At 44.0% G+C, this 21853-nt stretch overlaps 1 protein-coding gene across 5 annotated transcripts in view; it reads left to right on the forward strand.

Annotated features, from left to right (window-relative positions):
• The window catches only part of Adra1a (adrenoceptor alpha 1A), a 100513-nt gene that overhangs the window by 24473 nt on the left and 54187 nt on the right, over positions 1-21853 (forward strand). Inside the window, exon 2 of one of the 5 annotated variants that reach the window (XM_048801552.1) lies at positions 10389-12765. The exons of the other annotated variants lie outside the window; for them this stretch is intronic. Coding sequence (XP_048657509.1) covers positions 10389-10459 — 71 coding nt within the window. The 3' untranslated portion in view covers positions 10460-12765. Of the gene's footprint in view, positions 1-10388; positions 12766-21853 lie in introns of those variants that run through there. 5 annotated transcript variants of the gene reach the window in all.

Raw genomic sequence — 21853 nt, forward strand, 5'->3', positions numbered from 1 at the left:
CTTCCCAAGAAGTTCATTCTTATAAACTGTTTCCACAGTCATCTTAAATATCACTTTTACTTTCCAACTCCAGTCTCGGGTTTCCATGGTAACTGCCTTTACCCCGGCTCATTTGTATCATGTTCTTTGTACAGAAGCCATTGGCAAGACCCGGCTGTGTCACAAAGTTCAGGTGTCAATATCAAATGGATTATCTGGGACAAATACCAGAAAGAAATATAGTGCACTCCCACACACTAACTTCCCGAACCCTAGCCCTCTGCTACTGCTGACCAAGTGCCCAGGGCTTCCTGGAGCTGGCTGTCCTCTCCAAGTCAACCCACTAGCTGCATCCAACCACGACCTCTCTATATGTGCCACTGTGTCCATCGGAAGGGAATCAGAGCCACAGGCCTTGAATTTACTAACATTACGTCCATCCCGGGTTGTTGGGCAATCGTGTTTCATAAGGGTCAGGAGGTAGGTTTGACAGCCCAGCCAAATCCCACTTGAGAAACCGCATTCTGCCTTCTGTGATACACAGAGGCTTCCAGATGGAAGTGATCTCCAAGGTCAGCGCAAATATTGGTACATAGGGTCTCATTTAGAAAGCACGGCCAGAGTCTGTTCTGCCCTTGACCAAGGCAGAGCTGGCCTGCCTGTGAGAGCCTCCCCCACAGGCCTCTTGCACCTCTCGTGTCCATGTCCACCATGCTTCACCAGCCCCGATCCTATTTTCTAGTCTCAGTGAGGGAACAGAGGAAGAAACATGGCCCTTCCCACCAAACCATTTCCATTTTCATAAAGTGAATCCCACTTCTTCTGTGAAGCCACCCCAAATGGGCTTTGATCTCAAAATATTTGTAATTCAAGAACCATATTGAGAGCTCAGTGGGGGCCAGACACCCACAGACTTCAAGGTCAAGCCCAATAAAGAACAGTGATGGTTGCAAGGGTCCCGTCAAAGGAGGTCCAGTCAACTCTGGAGTCAGGGTGTCAAGCCATCCAACAGCAGTGACATGGCTAGCACAGCCCACCACCTGCTAGTATAATAGCAGGCAGGGTTCAGTATTGGGTGTGAGCTTTAGGTAAACACAGGTCTGTCTCAATATCTGCTTCAGGAAAGGTCTTGAGAGTGAAACCTGGTCTTCATTACACTGGGTTCAAATTCCAACTTTTCCTCCTGCCCAAACCCAGGGGACTGAGTGGAGGGCACATGGGTAGTTTGTGTGAAGAAGTGACCCTGTGCAGACAGCGGGGAGGACTTCTTCTGTGTGACCAGGCAAGGGAGGAGTGGACACCCAAGAGTGAAGCCACAGGAAGGGACTTTAATGAGCACTTCCGTCTGCTTCCTTCCGTGGGTAGCAACAGCGTCCACTTTTTAACCATGCCTTCAAACTTTGAGTTTCCCTGGCTCTCCCTCCCTCTGTACCCTTGGGAAGCGTCCTTCTAGAAGCCCAGGTCTCCATTCTTCCTGAGAAGAATGATGGGGCTGGCTGAGGCCATCCGCTCTAAAGCTCCGAGTTGCATTCCTCAGGCGTGACCTGCACGGGTCTCCATCCGCTTTGAGTCCTCAAGGCTGAAGCCCAGCCATGAGTACTGAGTAAATATTTGTTAAATTAAATTAGAAAGAATCAAAGTCCAGTGGCACATCGCTGAAGAGATTCTGGCCAGCTGCTTTACTTAACAAGAGCACAGACCAAGGGCTTGGGTTTTCTCCCTTTCGCTGAGACCCACGAGGTGGTTTTGGCAACTTGGATCGAAGTCCAAGTTGGCATCTTCAAATGTTGATTCCGACCAATCCTCGAGCTGGGCTTTGTTAAATATCTGAACATAAAAAGGGAAAATAAACATACTCTCCAAAGTACTTAAATGAAGTCTTATAAACTAAAGAAAGTCTTCAAGCAGCTTTTTGGTGCCTTAAAAAAAAAAAAAGGCATGGTGTGAAACATCTGTATGATTAAATGCCGCTCTGGTTTGTACTCAATTACTTGGCTTAATTTTATGCAGCTTGGAGAAGCAAAGAGTCTTGTGATCCGTGTAGACAGCCAACTGGAACAACTCAGGCCAAAAAAAAAAAAAAAACTGAGTCGATTGTGTGTTGTCCTGCTTACAGTCACTTAAAGACAACTCTTTCTCTGTCTTCTTCAGTGCTTTGTAAGGATGACAGTAATGTATGGAGGTGGGAAGTCACTAAAGGTGGCACCATTCTGAGCAGCACATGGAGCCCCCGAGTCCTCTCTGAACCTGTTAGCTTGCCAGGTGCCATGGGAATAGCCACCGCAGAATGGTCTCTTAGAGCAAATCCCTTTTTGCTGTACTGTCCCTCACCCCCAGTGAAGATGCTGGTCAGACCTCAGACTCTTTCCTCCTGTGGCTGGTGTGGATTTAATGTGACTCCGACAACTTCTTTTATCTGTGTTTCTTCATGTTCTGCATCGTGCCTGAAGCTGTTTTCATTTCATCTAAAAACAGGCATCAAAAATGAATTAAAAATCTTTTAAGAAGGAGCTGGACGGGTAGGTATAAGCAGATCCTGGTAGAGGAAGATGAACTCTATTTACATCTTTTTTTCTATTCAAGTGGACAACCATTTCTGAGTGCTCAAGTGCCAGCTGCTTTGCATCTATCTTTGTTTAGTAACAGCAGGGTACAGGATCACTACCCTGTGAGGGAGCAGCAAGGCTGGGATTCCAACCAGGACCCTTGGATTCTGGAACCCAGGCCTTCCCATACCATGACCCTTTCCTGGGATGACTGAGGCTGCTCCCTGGCTCTCCTCCTGGCTCTTTGGAGCTGCATTCAACTGCCACACAACCTTAGGTGACCTGAGCACAGACCTTCACTCACCACCCACTCGAACACCACTGCTGGCCCCTGCTACAGAACACAGGGAAGAGCATCCCCCTCTGAACGATGACGGGAGGCTTTGCTGGAAATCTCGGAGATCTGTTTGTAGTTTACATTCACAAACATGGATTACCAGAGGCTACAAGGTACTCTTCTACATGTGACCTGCAGTTTGGGAAAAGAGGTTCAGAAAAGCGCTTTGGTTACTGAGATGCAGCCTAAATGATTTACCACTTCTCTCTTTCTCAAAGAGTTGAAGGAAAGTTTTTAGTGACTTGGTTTCAATGTAATATTTGCTTATTGTTCTTGAGAAATATCCGTGCTTTCTAAGTGGTGGATCATTTGCAATTTTTCTCCTAAAACAGTGATGAGTATAAGAATAATGTCATTAGCCCAGGGGCTCTGGGCCACTTGGTGAGTTTTCTCTTCAAGGATGTGGGATAATGAAAGGCAGGAAGGGGCTCTAGAGCACTTGCTGTGCTGCTACTCTCCCAGCTGTGAGTTAGACTCCCTGAGCCGTGGATGGATAGCAGCTCCAGGCCACCCCACATACATACCTCCATTAAGGATGGAAAGAACCAGGGATCGTGCGTCAGCACATCAGGGGCATGGTGGAGGTGTCCCTGAGTGTCAGTGCAAAGACCTGCAAAGACCTACCCGAGAAACGTCATTTGTAACCAGCTGTCAGTACCTCAGAGAAAAATGACTTGAGGACCATACAGAGCGCAGTGTTGTAAAAAGGGGAGATTGTCTTGTCACACGGGGCGCAGAAGCCAGTCTCTGCAAAGAGTTATAGAACGGTGCGGTCGGTCGACAAGTGCCGCCAAAGAACCTAAGTGTTTAGAGACATTTATGGCAGCAGGACAGAGTAACTTTCTGTCTGTTGAATTTTATAATAACAGCTGGAGCTCGTGTTTTCTTAGCAGCTGCTTTTCCTTTTTTTGATTTCTTTTTTACAATTTATTTTTCTTACGTTTAAAATAAGTGCCTTGTGGATTTGAAAACGTGGCTCCGCATACAGATGCTGTGAGCAGCTCCAGTATGTGAGGCGTCAGGAGTCCAGGGGACAAGTGAAAAATTAATATTGGAGCCTGCACGTTTTGCCTGTCCAGGGGAAAGGCTGTCAGGAAGTGTCCAGCATTCCAAGCGGATGGGCCGCTTCTTCCCAGATGTTTGGTGTCCTGGAGACCCAGTCAGAGGATCTGCTTGGACTCCATGCCTTGGAGACTGAATATCGATAAAAGGAATACAAGTCCCAGGCCTAGAACTCCCACTGCTTTTCCTAAGATGATGCCCAAAGACCATGGGGATGCTGGCTGTTCTGAGATGATGGGCCTGGGGAGGGACCGCCCTGGGACAAAATAGCATCCACGAGAGGCCATGGTCAACTGGGAGAAAAGAGGATGCTAATGTCCACATCCAGAAATGTCAGAAGTGACTGAATAATCAGCAGAAACCCTGATTTGTGCTTTGGTAGCAATATTTATGAGTTTATTCTACTTTAAAATACATTTTAATAACTAATCAGTCAATGTTCACTCTCCCCCACCCACTCCACCTCGCTCTTCATCCATATTTATTACTCTAGATGAAAGGAAGAATAATTTTGTTTAGTTTTGAATAAATTCTTAGTTGGAATTCTATTAATTTATATATTAAGATGGATAAAATTGAAGCCCTCACAACATTAAGACTCCCATCCAAGAATGTATCACTCTACAGTCAATTTTTGTAGCTTTCTCTATTCATTCCATGTATTTCTCATTAAGTGTATCCCTAGAGTATTTTATATTTTTATGGCTACTGTGAGTGGAACTCTGTTCTCTGTTACATTCAAATTCTAATTCTTGCTGGTATGTAAGAAAGATTTTAATATATTAATGTTTAGATGGATACCTTCATGCTTTCTTCTTATATTAGTGAGCATTTTTCTCCAACTAGTTCTTCTGGATTATCCAAGTGTATAAAAATCATTTACACTTCCTAACTCTTCTTTTTCCTTGGCTAATAACTTTAGCTGTTATTTCCAGAACAACTCTAAAGAGATTACAGCGTCCAGCTGGACTGTGACGGGGGCTGGGCTACTCTTGCGCTCTTGGCTATATTAACAGGAGCCTGTCACCTGAAGCCATGTGCCCGCCTCCTCTTCCTCTCCATTGTTCCTCACACACTTCCTGAGAGGAATAAAATCTCACTCTGAAAGACATTCTTGGAGAGATATTGAGTTGTGGGTGTCCTTTCTGCCCTGCCTTGGTCACAGGTGCAAGGAGAGGGTGAGACATGAGAGGCTGATTGTATGTCTAACCGTGAGGTTTCATCTCTTGGTGGCAGGAGATGTCAGCACTAGGGCTCCTTGCTTAACCCTGGGCCAGAGCAATGACCTTAATCTTATAGCACCCTGGGCATGGCCCTGCCTCCCAGGGACAGAGTAGGGTGCCCTTTCTGAGCTCCTTACTTTGTATTTTCTTCCTGGCTCCTATCTGAACCCATATTCAGGTTATCCCTGACAGGCAGAAGGGAGAGAAAATTTATCTCTTGGTTCTGTTTCCAACCCATTCAAAAATAGCAAGCCGGCGGAGTTCTCAGGGGCTGACATGTGTCCAGATGGGAGACTGCGTGCCTGGTCTCCCTGTGACAAGGTCAGGGGAGCCACAGGCCTGTGTTACCACCCGCCCTGCTCAGCCGGGGTTTTGCCTGTGTTTCCCATTGGAATGGAGACTACTTAGAACTGTCAGTGTTGCAAGAAAATCCTACCCTTCTCTTCTGCTTATTCTTTTGCTTTGTATAGTTATACACACACACACACACACGTACACACCTGTGACTGTGCCAATATACACACAGGCAACATGCTCCCAGGCAGCAGCGCCTGCTGTGATATGGTGCCTGCCCCACCCCCTCCAGGGGTGGGAGTGCTAATGGCTGGCCCTCACAGCTGAGTGTCACCGCCTGGGGACTGCCCTCTGTTGATGGGAGCCGCCTCCTTTCTAAGAGCAGGAAATACAAGGACAGGCCACCTCCTGATTCATGGCCACTCCATTGACTTGGGCTAAGGCTTTTTCCTGTCTGCATTACAGCCCAGCTGTGGCTCTCACAGGTGTGATGCTGGGGCCATTCCGATAAGCCTTCTGCAAGCTCACCTCCTGGAGTCTACCTCCTGGGCTTATCATCTATATACTCTGCTTGAGTTTTTAGAGTGTCATCATTTTTCTTTTTCTTTTTTTCCAGCTCCTCCCATCTCTTTTCCTGTACACACTCTGATGGCCTATGTACATTGAGCTTTTATTTCCACGGGAGAGACCCCTAAGATAGGGACAGCTGGTCCGAAGGGTGTGCATGCTTCCAATTACAGAAGATGTTTCCAGATCACTGTCCCAGGAGTCTGTGACCCATTCCTCCAGCCAGTGCAGGAGGGAGCCTGTTGCTTACTCCACCTTGAGCTTTCCACCTGCAGATCCCTCCTGAAGGTCAAGGGCAATGCAGGCCAGACGCTTCCCAACTGCATCAGTTAGGAAATGAAAGGTGGGTTTGGTGAGGGAGGAGGAAGACGATGGACTTGAGGAAAGCCCCTCGGCTCTGCGGTGGCTTCTTCCTTTACCTGGATGAGAGAGGTGGGGTGGAGCCCAGCAGTTGCCATCTCCCAGGGACAGGCATGAGCCAGCCTGAGCACAGGGTTCCCCAAGCAGGGAGCCCAGAGCACAGGGACCGTGGCTGCTGCTGACAGGCCAAAGGACCGTGAAGATGGGCAGCAGAGAGCAGAGATAGACGGGGGAGCAGGGACGCAGGGAGCCACATGCAGTAGGACTCACAGGGTTCTCACTTCCCTGCGAGTGAAACTGCACTCTTCTTGTCTCTGGTGGGGAAAAGGAGGAGAAAATTTCTAGGTTGCTCACTTGCCCAGGCTGGAAGGGAGGAAAACTGAGACTGTTAAATTTAGGAAAATCCATTTAGGATACCTGAGTACAGATGCACCTCCTCCAACATCCAAGACATTGCACGTGACCTGGAGCTTCCCAACTTTTCAAGCTGGTCATCCTCGGTGAAGGGGTGCTGTTGGAGGCTGGTCTTGGGGCAGGCCCAGAAGGGTTTGCTACCAGCCTGCCTGCTTGTGCCCTGGGCATGGTGTGACAGGCCATCTCTGCTTCAGTGTCACTGGCATCTCCTGTCCCCTTGGCAAGTGAAATGAAACTGACCCTGTGGGTTGCTTTTATGGCACAGAATCATTATCTGTAATAAGCATTTCTCAACTCAATTTATTTCTGCCAATTGTTTTAAATCTTTCTTATTAGCTTCATCAGGCAGGCTATTATCTTAATCTTCTTATCATCCATGTGAGAGTTTGACAGGTCATAGGGGCACCTGCCTTCTCCGCCAAGGAGACATGATTAGGTTACAGCTCCAGAGGCTTGGAATCCTGAGCCCCAGCCCCCAATTTATCTCCCGAGCATCTTTCTTTCTTTGTACCCAGGATTGAACCCAGGGATTGCTTAACCCACATCCCCAGCCCTTTTGTATATTTTATTTAGAGACAGGTTTTCACTAAGTTGCTTAGGGCCTTGTTAAGATGTTGAGGCTGGCTTTGAACTCAGGATCCTTCTGCCTCAGCCTCCAAGCCCCTGGGATTACAGACGTGCACCATCACGCCCGGTTACCCAAGTGTGTGTGTGTGTGTGTGTGTGTGTGTGTGTGCATTTTAACTATGAAAGTCCTTGGTTTCCTGAAGTCCAAGGAGTAAGTGAATCTGTGCAAACAGATTCAAACTAATACCTTGGGCTTTCACCAGTGGTTTAACCTTGTGTAAATCAGTAAATAAGGAGTTGAAAGAGAGAGAGAGACCCCTCCAATCTTGGCCTCATCTGGGCAGCCACTACAACAACCTGGGCCTTCTCTGAAAGGTTGTAGAAACAATTGGTAAATTCTGAAGGAGTTAACCCAAAGTCTAGTGGGAACACTTAACACTCTGATATAACTCAGATCTTTCTTTTCCTGGGATCATCTCAGGGTAGGAAAGCAATTTGGGTATTGGCAGCAGAGATGACTATGGTCAGAACAGCTTATTTCTTGGTTAATTCCATAAATAAATCATCATATCTCAATACTCTTGTCATAGCCACAACGGATGAGAAGGTCCAGCTACACTGTCTCCCCAGCCAAATCATCTTTGGTCCTAGTTTCTGTGAACTTTTCTCTTTCTTGTGCTAAGATAATGTTGCCTGGTTCCGGGGTGTCATCATTTCAGATCATTTAGCTTTGGTCCAAATATGTGTCATTCTCACAGAAACAAAGGAGTCCTGAGGACGGAATCTGGGTTCTAGATACTGCAAAAGCCAATTGGCTGAGAGCCAGCTCTTATCATACCATAGTCACATCTCTCCCCTTTCTTCCACGTGAAAGCATCCAGAGCATCCAGGGTTCAAAGTGGGTGCAGATGGAACAGTCAGCAAGCATCTTTTGCAGATAGCTGTCTGTGTGTCCATCCAGACCTCTACTTTCTCTGCAGGGGAGCTGCTCAGGAACAGGATCTTGTTCTCTGGCACAGACAGCTCTTGGATGTGCAGACTGGCAGCTCTCACGCTATGATGAGCATCAGAATCCCCTAGGAATTGTGCAGATTTCCAGTCCCCCACCCCACAACCCTGACTCTGGGGCTGGGTCAGGTGGGTCATGGCTTATTGTGACACTGGTTACAAACCTGAGTCTGTTGGAGGCTCAGGACAGTGGTCACTCTCACGTATGCCTGGTGCTGTCTTCAAATACCCTACGCTCCTTCTCCCAGAAATAGCCAATCCACCTCATCCCCCACCCACTTTCAGCAAAATGGGAGCCACGTCTCCCAAATGAGTCAGCCCCTACTTGGCTCATCTGCACCTAAGCCAAGGACTTTCTGTGTTTTCTTTGCAGAAACTAATTGGAGGTGTGTGAGGTTGTAAGTGATGTGCTAAGGAACTGCGTGTCTTTTCCCAGATTTTGTTTTTTTGTTAAGCTGTCCTGAACCTCCTCACTCTGCCTCTCTTCTCATCTTTATAATGAACTCCAGTGCCAGGAGGGCTGCGCATTTTCAGATGTGGAATCAGGGTTGTGGACCTTCCAACTGCATTTCTAGGACCTGTGCTGAAACATTTGATCACATCATCTTTTGTTTGTTTTCTGTTTTTCCTTTTTCCATGTATCTGATCACTTGTCTTTTTCTTAATCATTTTTTTTCTCATGGATAAATTTTTATACAAGTTTAATAGCCAAAGAACATTTCATTAGAATGAACTGCTTTATTCAAAATATGGGCTAAATGGGCATCTTGGCAAGCCTCTCGAGGAGCACCAGTGTCTCCCTCTCACTTTTTAGTAAGTTCCTCAGGAATTTTCTGATTTTCTGATTGCTCATTTGCCAGAGCAATCCTGTGTTACAGATCCTTCCAGGAGGCACTAGAGTTCACCCTGGTTGGTGCCCATTTTTTAATGAGCCCTGCATTCCCCCGTCTCTGTGCATCTTGCATCAAGCAGGATTGATCCAGACTCTGACTCTGCCAGTGTAGGCAGGCTGCCCATGGCTGTACCAGTCACAGTAGAGGATGGTTCCATCCCTGCTCAGGTGACAGCTGGAGATACCACTGTCCCTTGTGTGTTTCCTAGCAATCATTCCGCTAGTGTGGCTCTGCCATATTGAGATGTGACACTTCTGAGGCATTATTGTATGCCTCAGACAATGACGACCTCGCACATGCTAAGTACCATCAGCATTCAGACAATAAAGCAGACGGAGCACATCCAAGATTGAGCAGTTTGGCTCATGGAGCTGTCATTTGGGAAGGGCAGAATTGGAATCAGGCCCTGGGCTCTTACCCAGGATGTCCTGCAAGTGGTTATCAAGTGCCCCCTTGAAATGGCCATAGGCATGATTATTTTCAGTGGTCAGGTCAATTGAATTTCAGATCATTGACCACAAAGCCTTGAGAGCATTAAAATACTGAATGTAGAGAAGATTCTGCAGGAAGTGTGATCCTCTGAAGTCTAGAGGATTTTGTCCTTTTATGGTAATGCCAATGTCACAGGAAAAAAAAATAACAGAAACAAAAGTCAGTCTTCAGAACCCCAAGCCTTTGCCCTGTGTCCTTCCATGCTCCCTCTGTCCCCAGCAGACAGAGCCTGCCCTGGAGACATGAAGCTCACTGGGGCCAAGTGTTGAGGCCTGATGAGGGACTTCCATGCCTCTCCTTCCAGGCAGGCCGTGTTTTGACTTAGAGGGTTAGGAGTGGAGGAAGGGAGCAGCCTTCTTGAGCTTAGCACCAAATCTGCCTCTAATGAGCACGGGGGCTTCCCCACCACACCCGAGCAGCGGGTGTTTGTTTAGACACTGATCTTCTTCCTCAGCAGAAAGGAGACAGCTTGGGGCTGGAGACACAGCTCAGGGGAGAACACTCACCTGTCAAGCACGAGGCCCCAACTTCCATCCTCAGCACCACACAAGTCAAAACAGGAAAGAGACAGCCTGGTGACAGGCCCACCCAGGGCAGTTTTTAATACTCACCAAGAAGAACTGTTCCTTGTCATTTTATTTTACAGATGAGAAGGCAGAGTCTCCATGCTATGGTCTGAATGTTGGTGTCCTCCCCGAATCCACATCACCAAAGTGATAGAGTTAGCAGGTGGGCTCTTTGACTAGGTCCCAGTCTGTTATTCTGCTTGGGCACCCTGAATAGACTGACAACCAGAGAGATGAGCCACGTGTCTAACGTCACCGCTGGTGAATGACAGAGCCCACATCTGCCTGACTCCCAAACATTCCCATTAAACCTCAACACTTTCCCCAAACGAGTTCTGGCTGCAGTGAGACCTGAACGTTCTAGCAGTTCTTAGAAACCCAAGTGTTCCACAGGCGTGAGTCATGGTTGTATTAAGTCACAAGATAGAAAGATGAGTATTTATTTAGTGCTTGCCATGTGCCGGATGCTGTGGTAAGCTCCGTGCATTAATCATCTAGTCTCATCTTCAAGTACCAGGAGAGGGATTCAGTTCTTGCACACTGCTTTCAAGATGAGGAAACTGAGGTTTGGTGAGTCACGAACTTGTCAGTCATGCACAGCTTTGTCACCCGTGTGTATAGAGCCCTCGCTGTGGGCAAGGCGCAGGGCAACATGCCGGGGAGCTGCCAAAGGGCCCACGAGCTGGCTGGCTGTCTGGGAAGGCTGATGTGCACACCCCAAGAAGCAAGGCAAGCCAGGTAGCAGGAGCTGCAGGAGGACCTGGGGTTGATCAGGCCAGAGGGAGATGGCCACAGCAGATGAGCAGCCACCTTCGGACCACCGAGCTTTAAAGCCTCTTGGAAATGCTTTTATTTCTTGAAGATCAGAATAAAAGTAAATTTTCAGGTCAAGGAAAATGTTCTGATACACAACCTAGCCATCTTTAACCACCTGAGTTGTGAAATATAACCCCACTGTCCTGCGTGGCAAAGGGCCATGAAGACGAGCGGCTGGAACCATGAAGCCACATGTGACCTGCCGTGGCTCCTGGATGTGGGTCAGCCCAGAGGGGAAGGAGCAGAGCCACAGGGGAAGGAGGCTGGGTCCCTGGAAGTGGCACACGGAGAGCTGCCTACTTATCAGAAACCCAACTACAAAATGGAAATCAATTCAAGAGATCACGCATGTGGCGCCCGTCAATGGCTCTAGCATGCCTCGCGTCATTTTCCTAGGAAAGAGGAAAGACAGGTTCTGAGGGAAATCACAGAAAGAAATTCAACTGAGCATTGACAGACAGGACGCGCTGGCTCAGCAGGGGCACGCCTGCCAGCTGGTGGGTGACGGATCTGTCCCCAGGAAGAGCAGAGGAGTGCTCTGGGGCCACAGTGCGCCCCTGGCGTGGCCAGGGCCCAGTTCAGTGCCCAGAATCCTGGAGGAACTCAGGAAGCACTTGCCCTTGGGCAAACCTCAGCCAGCAGCACCTGAAAGCACGTTTTCTGTTTTAAATGGGTGTTGAATAGGTCACTAACTTTGTGCCCAGTCTTGCACCAAGACACCTGTGCAGAATACCCGAGAGACGGAAGATCGCGCCCTCCCTCAAGAATCACAAAATCAGGGTGGGAAGTTCAAATTAACCTGCATGAGAGATACAGCTTGCAGGAATTATGAGCTAGACTTTGGTGCATTCTACAGAAGCAGCAGGAGCTCGGTGAGGGGCTGAAGTTGCTAAGGAAGAGTTTAGGGGACCTTTGACCTGGGACTTAGGTAGAAGTGGGATGTAAGTAGGAGGAAGTAGGCAATTTTTGACAAGAAGGGATGAGGGAGCCCAGGATGACCAGGGGAAATACTCATGGTCACTTGGTAGGAAATGCATGATCTCTTAAGAAATGTAGGGAATCACCTTCCTCCCCCTCTCCCTCCTCCCTCCCCCTCTCCCTCCTCTGCTCCCTCCTCCTCTCTCTCCTCCTCCCTCCCCATTGTGTAGAACACCTGTTCCCCTTTGATAAACGATTGGCTGAAGGCAGAGAGGAGAAGGGAGAAGAGAGGGGAAAGCTTCAGTCGGAAAGAAGAAAACAGGCTTGGGAATGAGGAGCAGCGCTCTGTAGCAACCCCTGTGAAGGAGTCCCCGTAAAACCTTGAAGAGGGAGCTCTCCCCTGGCCCCCTCCCAGCACAGCCCTGGGGACTGACTTTGGACTCCCCGAAGGTCCAGCTGCACTCAGGGAGAGGTGTGGGTGAGGTTCTTGCATTCAGAAGGATGAGATGCTGACAGGGGGGCTGGCACTTGTCACAGTGGTGAGTCAATCCAGTATTGAAGGTGCTGTGCCTTCTTAGGAGCAGCTACCAATGCTGCGGAACTCCCATGCTGGATGGGAAGTGGCAGCCACCCTCCTCTACATGACGAAGCTGCAAGCTCTGGTGGACTGGACAGCCTTCCTGCCTTTTCTTCCAGGAATAAAGATTGGCTCATTTAACATGATTTCTACCTGTTCTCCTGCGATTAGTGTTTAAGTGACTGTCTCTGGGTATTAGTCACTCCGAGGAAATGAAATGATGCCATGGTAATTGGCCATGTGGTTCTTGTCGATTCCCTGGGGATTTCGCTTGGCTCAGAAATCATTTTTTCACATAGACCCTGTCTGCACTCTTTATTTAGCTAATTAGAGAGCTTAAGGGAGCGGCTGGCCCTGGAGGTGGTGGGAGGCAATGGGAGGGGCAGCATATTAAAACTGGAGGGACACTTGATTGAAATGAAATACTGGGTTCTGGTCCAGACTATTGAAATTTCTCTTCTATTAGGTTCTGATTTTGCACAGCTGTGTTACATACATTATCTCATGTAATCCTCCCCAAGACCCTACGTTGAGGGCATTAGGATCCTCTTTTCATGGATAAGAAAATGAAGTTCAGAGAGGTTGACTCACCCTGTTTCCAGTTGGGCAGCACAGGGATGGGACCAGCTCCCTGGTCTTAATTCTGGGTTCTGCTGTCCATCACTGGCTTCTACCTGCCTCACACACCTGTGTTGCCCGGACCACACCACTTCACCTCTGTCCTTGCTGCTTTGTTCATGATCTGTCCAGGTGCTGGCTGCTCTTCTGAGACTCCAAGTGCCTTTCCTTCTGAACAGGTGGAAATGATAGGCATCCTGTCTCCCTTTCCTTCTTTTTGCTTCATACCTCTTTTGATCTGTATTTCTTTGCCACAGTCCGGCTGCAGCAAACTAACCGGGGGATGACGAGCAACTTGTGTACATTGATACAGCAGGAGTGGGAGCCGTTTATTGTAGGACAGGAGGGGTATTTATACATTCCACACAGCTTATCTTAATTAACATAAACTAGATACAGCAGTCAACCAATAAGGAATCTCCACACTTAATGGCTCGCTGGTGTTACTTCACAAACCACTCCCTCTGGCATTTTGCCAGGCGCCATCCTGACTTGTTTACAGACCCTAACATTTCTTCTCCTCCCTCCCACATCCAAACTAAGGCTGGTGCAGCAGGTTAAGCAAGGAGGCAGGCAAGGAGAAACAGTTTGGTGCTTTAGGTACTGTTTTCTAGTTCTAGGCAATGCTGTCTTCCACACGAGCTCAGGGCCGTGTGGCACGGGACAACAGGTTTCCACTTTTGCTGCTATCTCATTTTATTGTGGAGCTTTGACTAAGCCACGGTCTTTTTCTCCAACTATAACATGCACCAGAGAGGGGTTGGTCTCTTGAAGTCACAAAAACATACAACTGTCCAGGTGTCTATGATGGAATTATGGTCCTGGTGGGGCTCTTAAGCCATCTAGTCCTAATGGCCTACTTTATAGGAAGAAGGGAGGTGAGCTTCCTGGTGCCACATAGATCCTTGGTGGCATGAATAGGTCAAGAGCACAGGCAGTCTGACTTCAATCCCAGTGCTCCTGGGGCCACTCCATTTCCCCCACTTCTGGGATGGAGGGAAGGTTCTTTTTCATCATGGAATTTATACTCTTTATAGGGAAATAATGAAACTCCTCCACCTCCCCTGGCCAACTGAGAGGAACCAGAGATAGGGCTCACCAGGGACCCATTTCTCACGCCTGAACACATCCCCATTGGTGATCTATCTGGATAATGAATTATGTAAAGTAAGCCTCACTGCCCGTGCCCAGCCCCTAGCCACCTAGTCCCCGTGTCAGAGCCCAGAGGGTGACAGTGTAGAAAGCAAGCATCTCGAATGTGCGTTGCAGCAAGGGCTATACTTGGCCGGCCAGTTTGCCTCCTGACACCACCTCCCACATCTCATTCACTTATTGTTAGCATTGATTTTTCTATTTATACCTAAAACAAAAAAATGGTGGTTCACGATTGGTGTGTGCTGAGGGCAGTTTCTTGGCCTGTACCCTAAACATTCTTGAGGATTTTTTATTGATTATTTTATTATTCAGAGTTCTCTAGAGGAACAGAACCAACAGAAGATATAGATAGATATGTGATTATAAAAAGAAGATTTATCAGATTGGCTTACACAACCAGAAGCTGGATAGTGGCCGTCTGCAGGCTGCAGAGCTGGAAGAACCAGCAGCTGCGCAGTCCAAGATGCTGAAGCCCCAGAACAAGAGGGATCAACGGTGCTCCCCCAGGCCCCACCAAAGGCTTCTGGAAACTTCATTCTGGAAATCATTATTCTTAAAACAATACAGGGTAACAACGATTTATATAGCATGTACATTGTATTAGGTATTATAAATAACCCAGATATGGCTTAAAGTAAACAGGAGAATGTGCATAGGTTATGTGCAAATACCACAACCCGCTGTCTAAGGAACTTCAGCATCTATAAATTCAGCATCTTGCATTTGGCATCCTGATAGGCTGTTGTAGTCAGCATTGTTTTACTTCTGTGGCCAAAAAACCTGACAAGAATCTTAGAGGAAGAAAAGTTTATTTGGAGGCTTATGGTTTCAGAGGTCTCAGTCCATAGACAGCCGGCTGTATTCCTCAGGGCTTGGGGTGAGGCAGGACATCATGGTGGAAGGGTGTGGTGGAGGGAAGCAGCTCAAGACCCCACACCAGGAAGTGAGCTCTGCTCAACAAGCCCAAAATATAAACCCCAAGGAAAAAATAAACACAAAAAAATAAACCCAATGACCCACCTCCTCCAGCCACACCCTACCTGCTTACACTTACCACTCAGTTAATCCCTATCAGGGAATTAATACACAGATTGGGTTAAAGATCTCATAATTCAATTATTTCACCTCTAAACCTTCATGTATTGTCCCACACATGAGCTTTTGGGAGACACCTAATATCTAAATCATAATATAGCCCCCCCCACAGATATTCAAACATTACTATACTAAGATAATAATAAAGGTGTTATAATTATCTAACAAATATTTTAAATAATCTATCGGAAGATGCCTCGATGAGCAATCACAAACATGCTCGAAACAACTGAAAAAATTAAAAGTCCCAGGGAAAACAATGTCTCAGTCCAAAGACAAAAGATATCAAGAAGAACAAAATGAAATTGTTAGAACCTCAGAATATAACAACTGAAACAAGCCAGCAAACACAAAATCCCTCAGTGGATGGACTCGTAAGCAGAATGGGGGAAACAAGAAAGAACGAGTGAGCAGGAAGACAGAACAAGAGCAATGGTCCAACCCAAACAGCAGAGAAAAAAATAGATCTAAACCAAGCGAACACAGCTTCAGGGACCTGTAGAGCCATGAAATATCTAACATTGCATTGCCACAGTTATGGGGAAAAAGAAAGAAAGAAGGCTGGCCTGAAAGAGCACTCAAGGAATAATGGCTGACATTTTTCCAAACTTGGCAAAAGCCAGACATACAGATTCAAGAAGCTGAGTAAATCCCAAGTGGGATAAACACAAAGAAACCCACACCCAAACACATCACAGTCAGACTTCTGAAAACTAAAGACATAGGAAAGAAGTCCTGATACAAGCCGGAGATAAACGGTGCATTGCCTATGAGGAAAGCCACCCCAGCGGCAGCAGATGTCTTATCAGAAACCAAAGATGCCAGAAAAAATGTCACCACATTTTTCAAGTTCTGAAAGAAAAGAACTGTCAACCTAGAATTCTATACCCAGTGAAAATGTGCCTGAGGGATGGCAGAGTCAAGATATTATCAGACCATGACAAACAAAGATAATTTGTCACCTGCAGACCTACCCTAAAAGAATAGCTAAGGGAAGTTCCCCAAACAGGAAAAAGAATGATAATGGAGCATCAGAAATTAAGAAATAACATGATATACAAGAATATGATTACATACTGTAGACTTTCCCCCTCCTGAGTATTCTCTGACATATGTTTGGTGATTGTAGCAAAAATTATAATGCTGCCTAATTTGTTTTCAATGTATATAGAGGAAGTATTTAAGACAAAATTATAAATACATGACAGTAAAAAATGGTAATTTATACTTCATACTTTATACTCTATACTTCACTCAGATAGGTAAATGTCAATACCTGTATATATTGATAAGTTATGTATGTATGATGTACTACCTATAACCAACCACCAAAAAAAGTACATAAGGAGATGCACTCACAAATCCTGTGGATCAGTGAAAATGGAATTAGGAAAAAAAGATTCAAAATATCATAGGAAGGCAAGAGAAACATACAGAGTAAAAGAGAAATAGAAAACAAAAACAAAATAACAGACTTAAGTCCTCTCATATCAATAATTACAATAAATGTAGATGGTCTAGATACACCAATTAAAAGATGGAAATTGGCAGAGTGAATTTTTAAAACATTAAAAAACTTTATAAGCCATTATTCTGGTAAAAGGTCCACAAGAAGACATTGTGATCCATAAGAAATTAATCTCAAATGTAGTGATGTATGTTAATTGAAAGTAAATGACAGGAAAATATAGCATGCAAACATTAATAAAAAGAAATCAAGAATACTATAACAATATCAAATAAAATAGACTTGACAATATGGAAATCATTCTGGTAAAAAGAGGACATTGTGATCCACAAGAGGACATTGTGATCCTGAATGCATGTAAAGAACCGAAAGGAAAAATAGAAAAATCCATAGTTATACATTGATATTTTGACTTCCTTCTCCCCCGACAATTAATACAACATTTTCACATCAAATCAGGAAACATATAGAAGAACTCAACCACACTATCAACTGACAAGATCTAACATTTAAAGAACTTCCTACAGAAAGACAATAGGATATACACTCTTCTCAAGCCCCCATAGAATAAATTTCATCATGAACTTCACTTTGGACTATGAAAATACACATAAACAAATTTTTAAAAAATTTTTAGAATTTTATATGTGGCCTCTGACCAAAATGGAATCCAACAATAAATTAGTAACATACAGATAACAGAAAAAAATACTTTGAAACTAACCAACACATTTCTAAGTAATCCATGGGACACTGAGGAAATCTCAATAGAAATAAAATGTTTATCAAAATGAATGAAAGTACAGCATATCAAAATTTGTGGAATACAGCTAACAAGGCAGCAATAGCAATTTTCCATACTAAAAGCTTACATTTTCCAAAAGGAAAAGCTTCAAATAAATAAACTAAAATAAACCAAAGTTAATAAGGAAGAAGATGAAAAAAAAAACAGAAATAATTAAAATTGAAAAGAGAAGACCAATGACAGAAAGGACTGGTTCTTTTAAAAGATCAGTAAAATTGACAAATATCTAGCAAATCTCAGAGAAAGAGAGAAGACATAAATTTCAAACATCAGGAATGGGGTAGGCTATTATGATATACTGCAGATATCAAAAGGCAAAGGAATACTACAAGCAACTCTACACACATCGGTTTAATAAATGAAATGGACTAATGTCTTGGAAAGTGCTAACTACCACAGCTCACTCAAATAGGTAATTTAAATAACTCTATAACCAACTTTTAAGGAACTTGAATTCATAACTTAAAATCAGCCAAAAAAAATCTCTGAGCACAGATGGTTTTACTGAAGCATTCAATCAAAAGAAGGATTAACCACAATTCCATTCTATAATCTTTAAGAAATTAGAAGATAGAATACCTTCTAATTTATTCTGACACTTGTGTTACACTGACACTATAATCAAAGGTGGTTAAAAACAAAGATAACTGTGTAATATTACCACATAAATTTAGTGCAAAAATCCTTAACAAAATAATAGCAAATAGAATTGAGCTATACATAAAAAGATTTCTTTATCATTTCCAAAAGGATTCATTTCAAGGATTCAAGTCTTGTTTATTATTTGAAAAAAGGTGTGACTCATCATGAACTAAAGAAGTAAAATCACATGATTGTATCAACTGATGTAGAAAATCATTTGACAAAATTCAACAGAGTCATGAAAACTCTCAGAAACTAGGAATAGTTGGGGTATTTATCAAACTTGATACAGAACATCTACAATAAACTACAGACTGTTAAATGTAATGGTGAAGGAACAAATGCTTTTCCCTGGTATCATAACAAAGCAGGCTGTGTAATCTCACTACCTTTATTTAACATATTGTTGGGAGTTTTAGCCAATACAGTAAGGCGAGGGGAGAAAAAGAAAAGACAAACACATCAGAAAGGAAGAAATAAAAGTATTATTTTATATAAAATATGTGTTGAAAATTCCAAGGAATGAATATATATATATATATATTATATGTATTTGTATATTTATAAATTATATGTAATTTATATATAAATTATATATATATTTATGTTTTTATATATACTTATATATTATATAATACACACACAACCACACACACATATTTAAAAACTTCTAGAACTGGTGCATTTGGCAAGCCCTCAGGACACAAGGTAAACCAAGCAATCAATTCTATATTTATGGAATACATGGACAGAAAAATTTTGAATGTAATACCACTAACAATTGCTCTCAAATGAAACAGGAATCAATCTAATAATATTTGTACAGAATTCGTAGACTGAGCACTCCAAGATGTTGATGACAGAAATCAAAGATCTAAATAAATGGAGAGACACATTGTGTTCATGGGCACAACACAGTAAAGACGTCAGTTCTCCCCAAATTGAAATATAGTATAACAATCCCTATCAAAATCCTAGCAGTATTTTTATACTTATAGATTATATGACTGTTCTAAAATTTATATGGAAAGGCAAAGGAAGTAGAATAGCTGAAACAATTTGGGAAAGAAGCTTAAATAAGGAGGATCATTACTGAATTCCAAGACTGATTATATAGTGATAGCAATCAAGACTTGAGGATTGACAGGATAGACATACAGCTGGATGGAACAAATAGAAACTCAGAAACAGACCCAAACAAATATGTGCAGCTGATTTTTGACACAAGGTGCAAAAGCAACTCAATGAAGGAAAGATAATTTTTTCAACAAATGGTACAAGACCAATTGAGCATCCATAAGAAACCAAACCTTTATCTAAACCTCATTCCTTACCCAAAAATTAACTTGCAATAGATCACAGATTTAAATTCAAAGCACAAAACCACAAAGCTCTTGTTTTAAAAGAAAAAGAGAAAAACCTCTGGTATCCAGGGCTAAGCAAGAACTGATACCAAACTACTATTCACAAAAGAAAAATTAATACAGTGGGCTTTATGGAAATGAAAAACAATTTTTTTGCTCTTCAAAAGACCCTGCTAAACAGGATGGAAAGTAAGCTACTGACTGGAAGAAAATATTTGCAAGTCATATATCCGACAGAGGACTGTTGCTAGAATGTCTATAAAACTCTCAAAATTCAATATTAAAAAATCAAAACAAGCCAATTAGAACAGGACCAAAAGACATGTACAACCATTTCACTGAAGAGGATAAACAGATGGCAAATAAGCACAGAAAAATATGTTCAGCATCATTAGCATTTAGGAAAATGCAAATTAAAACCACAATTTGATATCATTGCACAACTAGTAGAAGGTTAAAATAAAAAATAGTGACAAACCAAATGCTGGGGAGGATGCAGAAAAACTGAATCACTTGTTGGCAGTGTAAAATGGTACAGGCGCCTTGCAAAAGTTTGGCAATTTCTTAAAAACCTGCCATACAACAGTAATTACATTCCTGGGCATATTATCCCAGAGAAGTGAAAATTTATCTTCATACAAAAACCTATACAGGAATATTTACAGAAGCTTTATTTCTAATATCCTCAAACCAGAAAGTACTCAGATATTTTTGAGTAAATGAACAGTGAAGCAAATGTGATACATTGCTACAAGCACTATAAAGGAATGAGCTATTGATATATTCTCTAGAAGAATCTCCAGAGAAAGTCTATTTTGACTGGTATAAGAAGTATAGTCACCCTTGCTCCCTTTTTCATTACTCCATAATACTTCAAAACAGTATTCTGAATTTGACGATACCCGTACTTACAAGAGGGGTTTGCACTTTCATATGTTTTCCTGTAACTAATTAGTGTCCTTTCATTTCAACCTGAAGAACTCCCTTAGCATTTCTTGTAAGGTAAGCCCGGTGCTAAACTCCTACAACTTAGGTTTGCCTGGGAAAATCTCTGTTCTTGTTTGGCGGTTGGTTTTTGTTATTGTTTGTTTGCTTGCTTGTTTGTTTACTTTCAGCACTTTTAATCAGTCATCTCAGTCTTCTCCTGAACTGCAAGGTTTTTGCTGAGAAATATGCTGAGAGCCTTATGGGATTCCCCTAGCATGTAAAGAGGCGCTTTTCTCTTTCTGCTTTTAAAATTCTTTTTGTCTTTGACTTTTGGTAATTTGATTATAATGTGTCTCCCTTTTTGTGTGATCATTTTTGGGATCATCCCTTTTAAGAATCTCTGAACCTCTCAAATGGGTTCTGGGGTTCATTTTCCCTAGGGCAGTGCCCTGGGGTGTGGAAGGTTGAGTTCCTTTCTCTCAGTCCTGCTGAGTTGAGCCAGCTGTCAGATTAGCTCCTGCACAATCTACAAGGCCTGCATGCACTGTCTGTGCATGGCCACCAACTACGAGGGGAAGGAGCACACAGAGTGGCAGGGTTCAGATTGGTAGTGGGGAGGAAAAGTGGTGATGTGTCCAGTGAGACTGTTAATAGGCCTCATGGTGAGGGTCACAAGACAGTTAGTAGAAACTATGATCCTTTGTTCAATTCTTGACTCCAGTTGCTGTGAGTCCCTGCCCTTTTTGTCTGCTCCTAGCTGCCACCAGATTGTACAGCTGTGCTGGTCCCTGCGGTGTTCAGGTTGGGTGAAGAGTAGTCCCTTGGGCAGTGTCCTGCAGGGCTGGGGACGCCAGCTACTCATTACACTGTCGCTTTCCTCCACTGCAGAAAGCACAGGCTGAAGAGGTCTTTCTTGGCCCTGAGCTGACATAGGTAAAGTGAAACTGCTCTTCAGTGTTTCTATGCCCAGATTTTTTTTTTTTTTTTGCTCCAATAGGAACAGGGTAGCAGGAACTCTCCTATTGGACTCCCAAGCTCCCACAAAGCTACTTTCTTCTGTGGATGATGTTATAACTGGTGATTCTGTGGGAGTGAGATGAGAGATTAATACTTCTGTTCCACTACCTTATTGATAACACTCCATAATTACATTTAAGAGC

The sequence above is a fragment of the Marmota marmota genome, unplaced genomic scaffold, assembly GCF_001458135.2.
Source record: "Marmota marmota marmota unplaced genomic scaffold, marMar, whole genome shotgun sequence".
Lineage (NCBI taxonomy): Eukaryota > Metazoa > Chordata > Mammalia > Rodentia > Sciuridae > Marmota > Marmota marmota.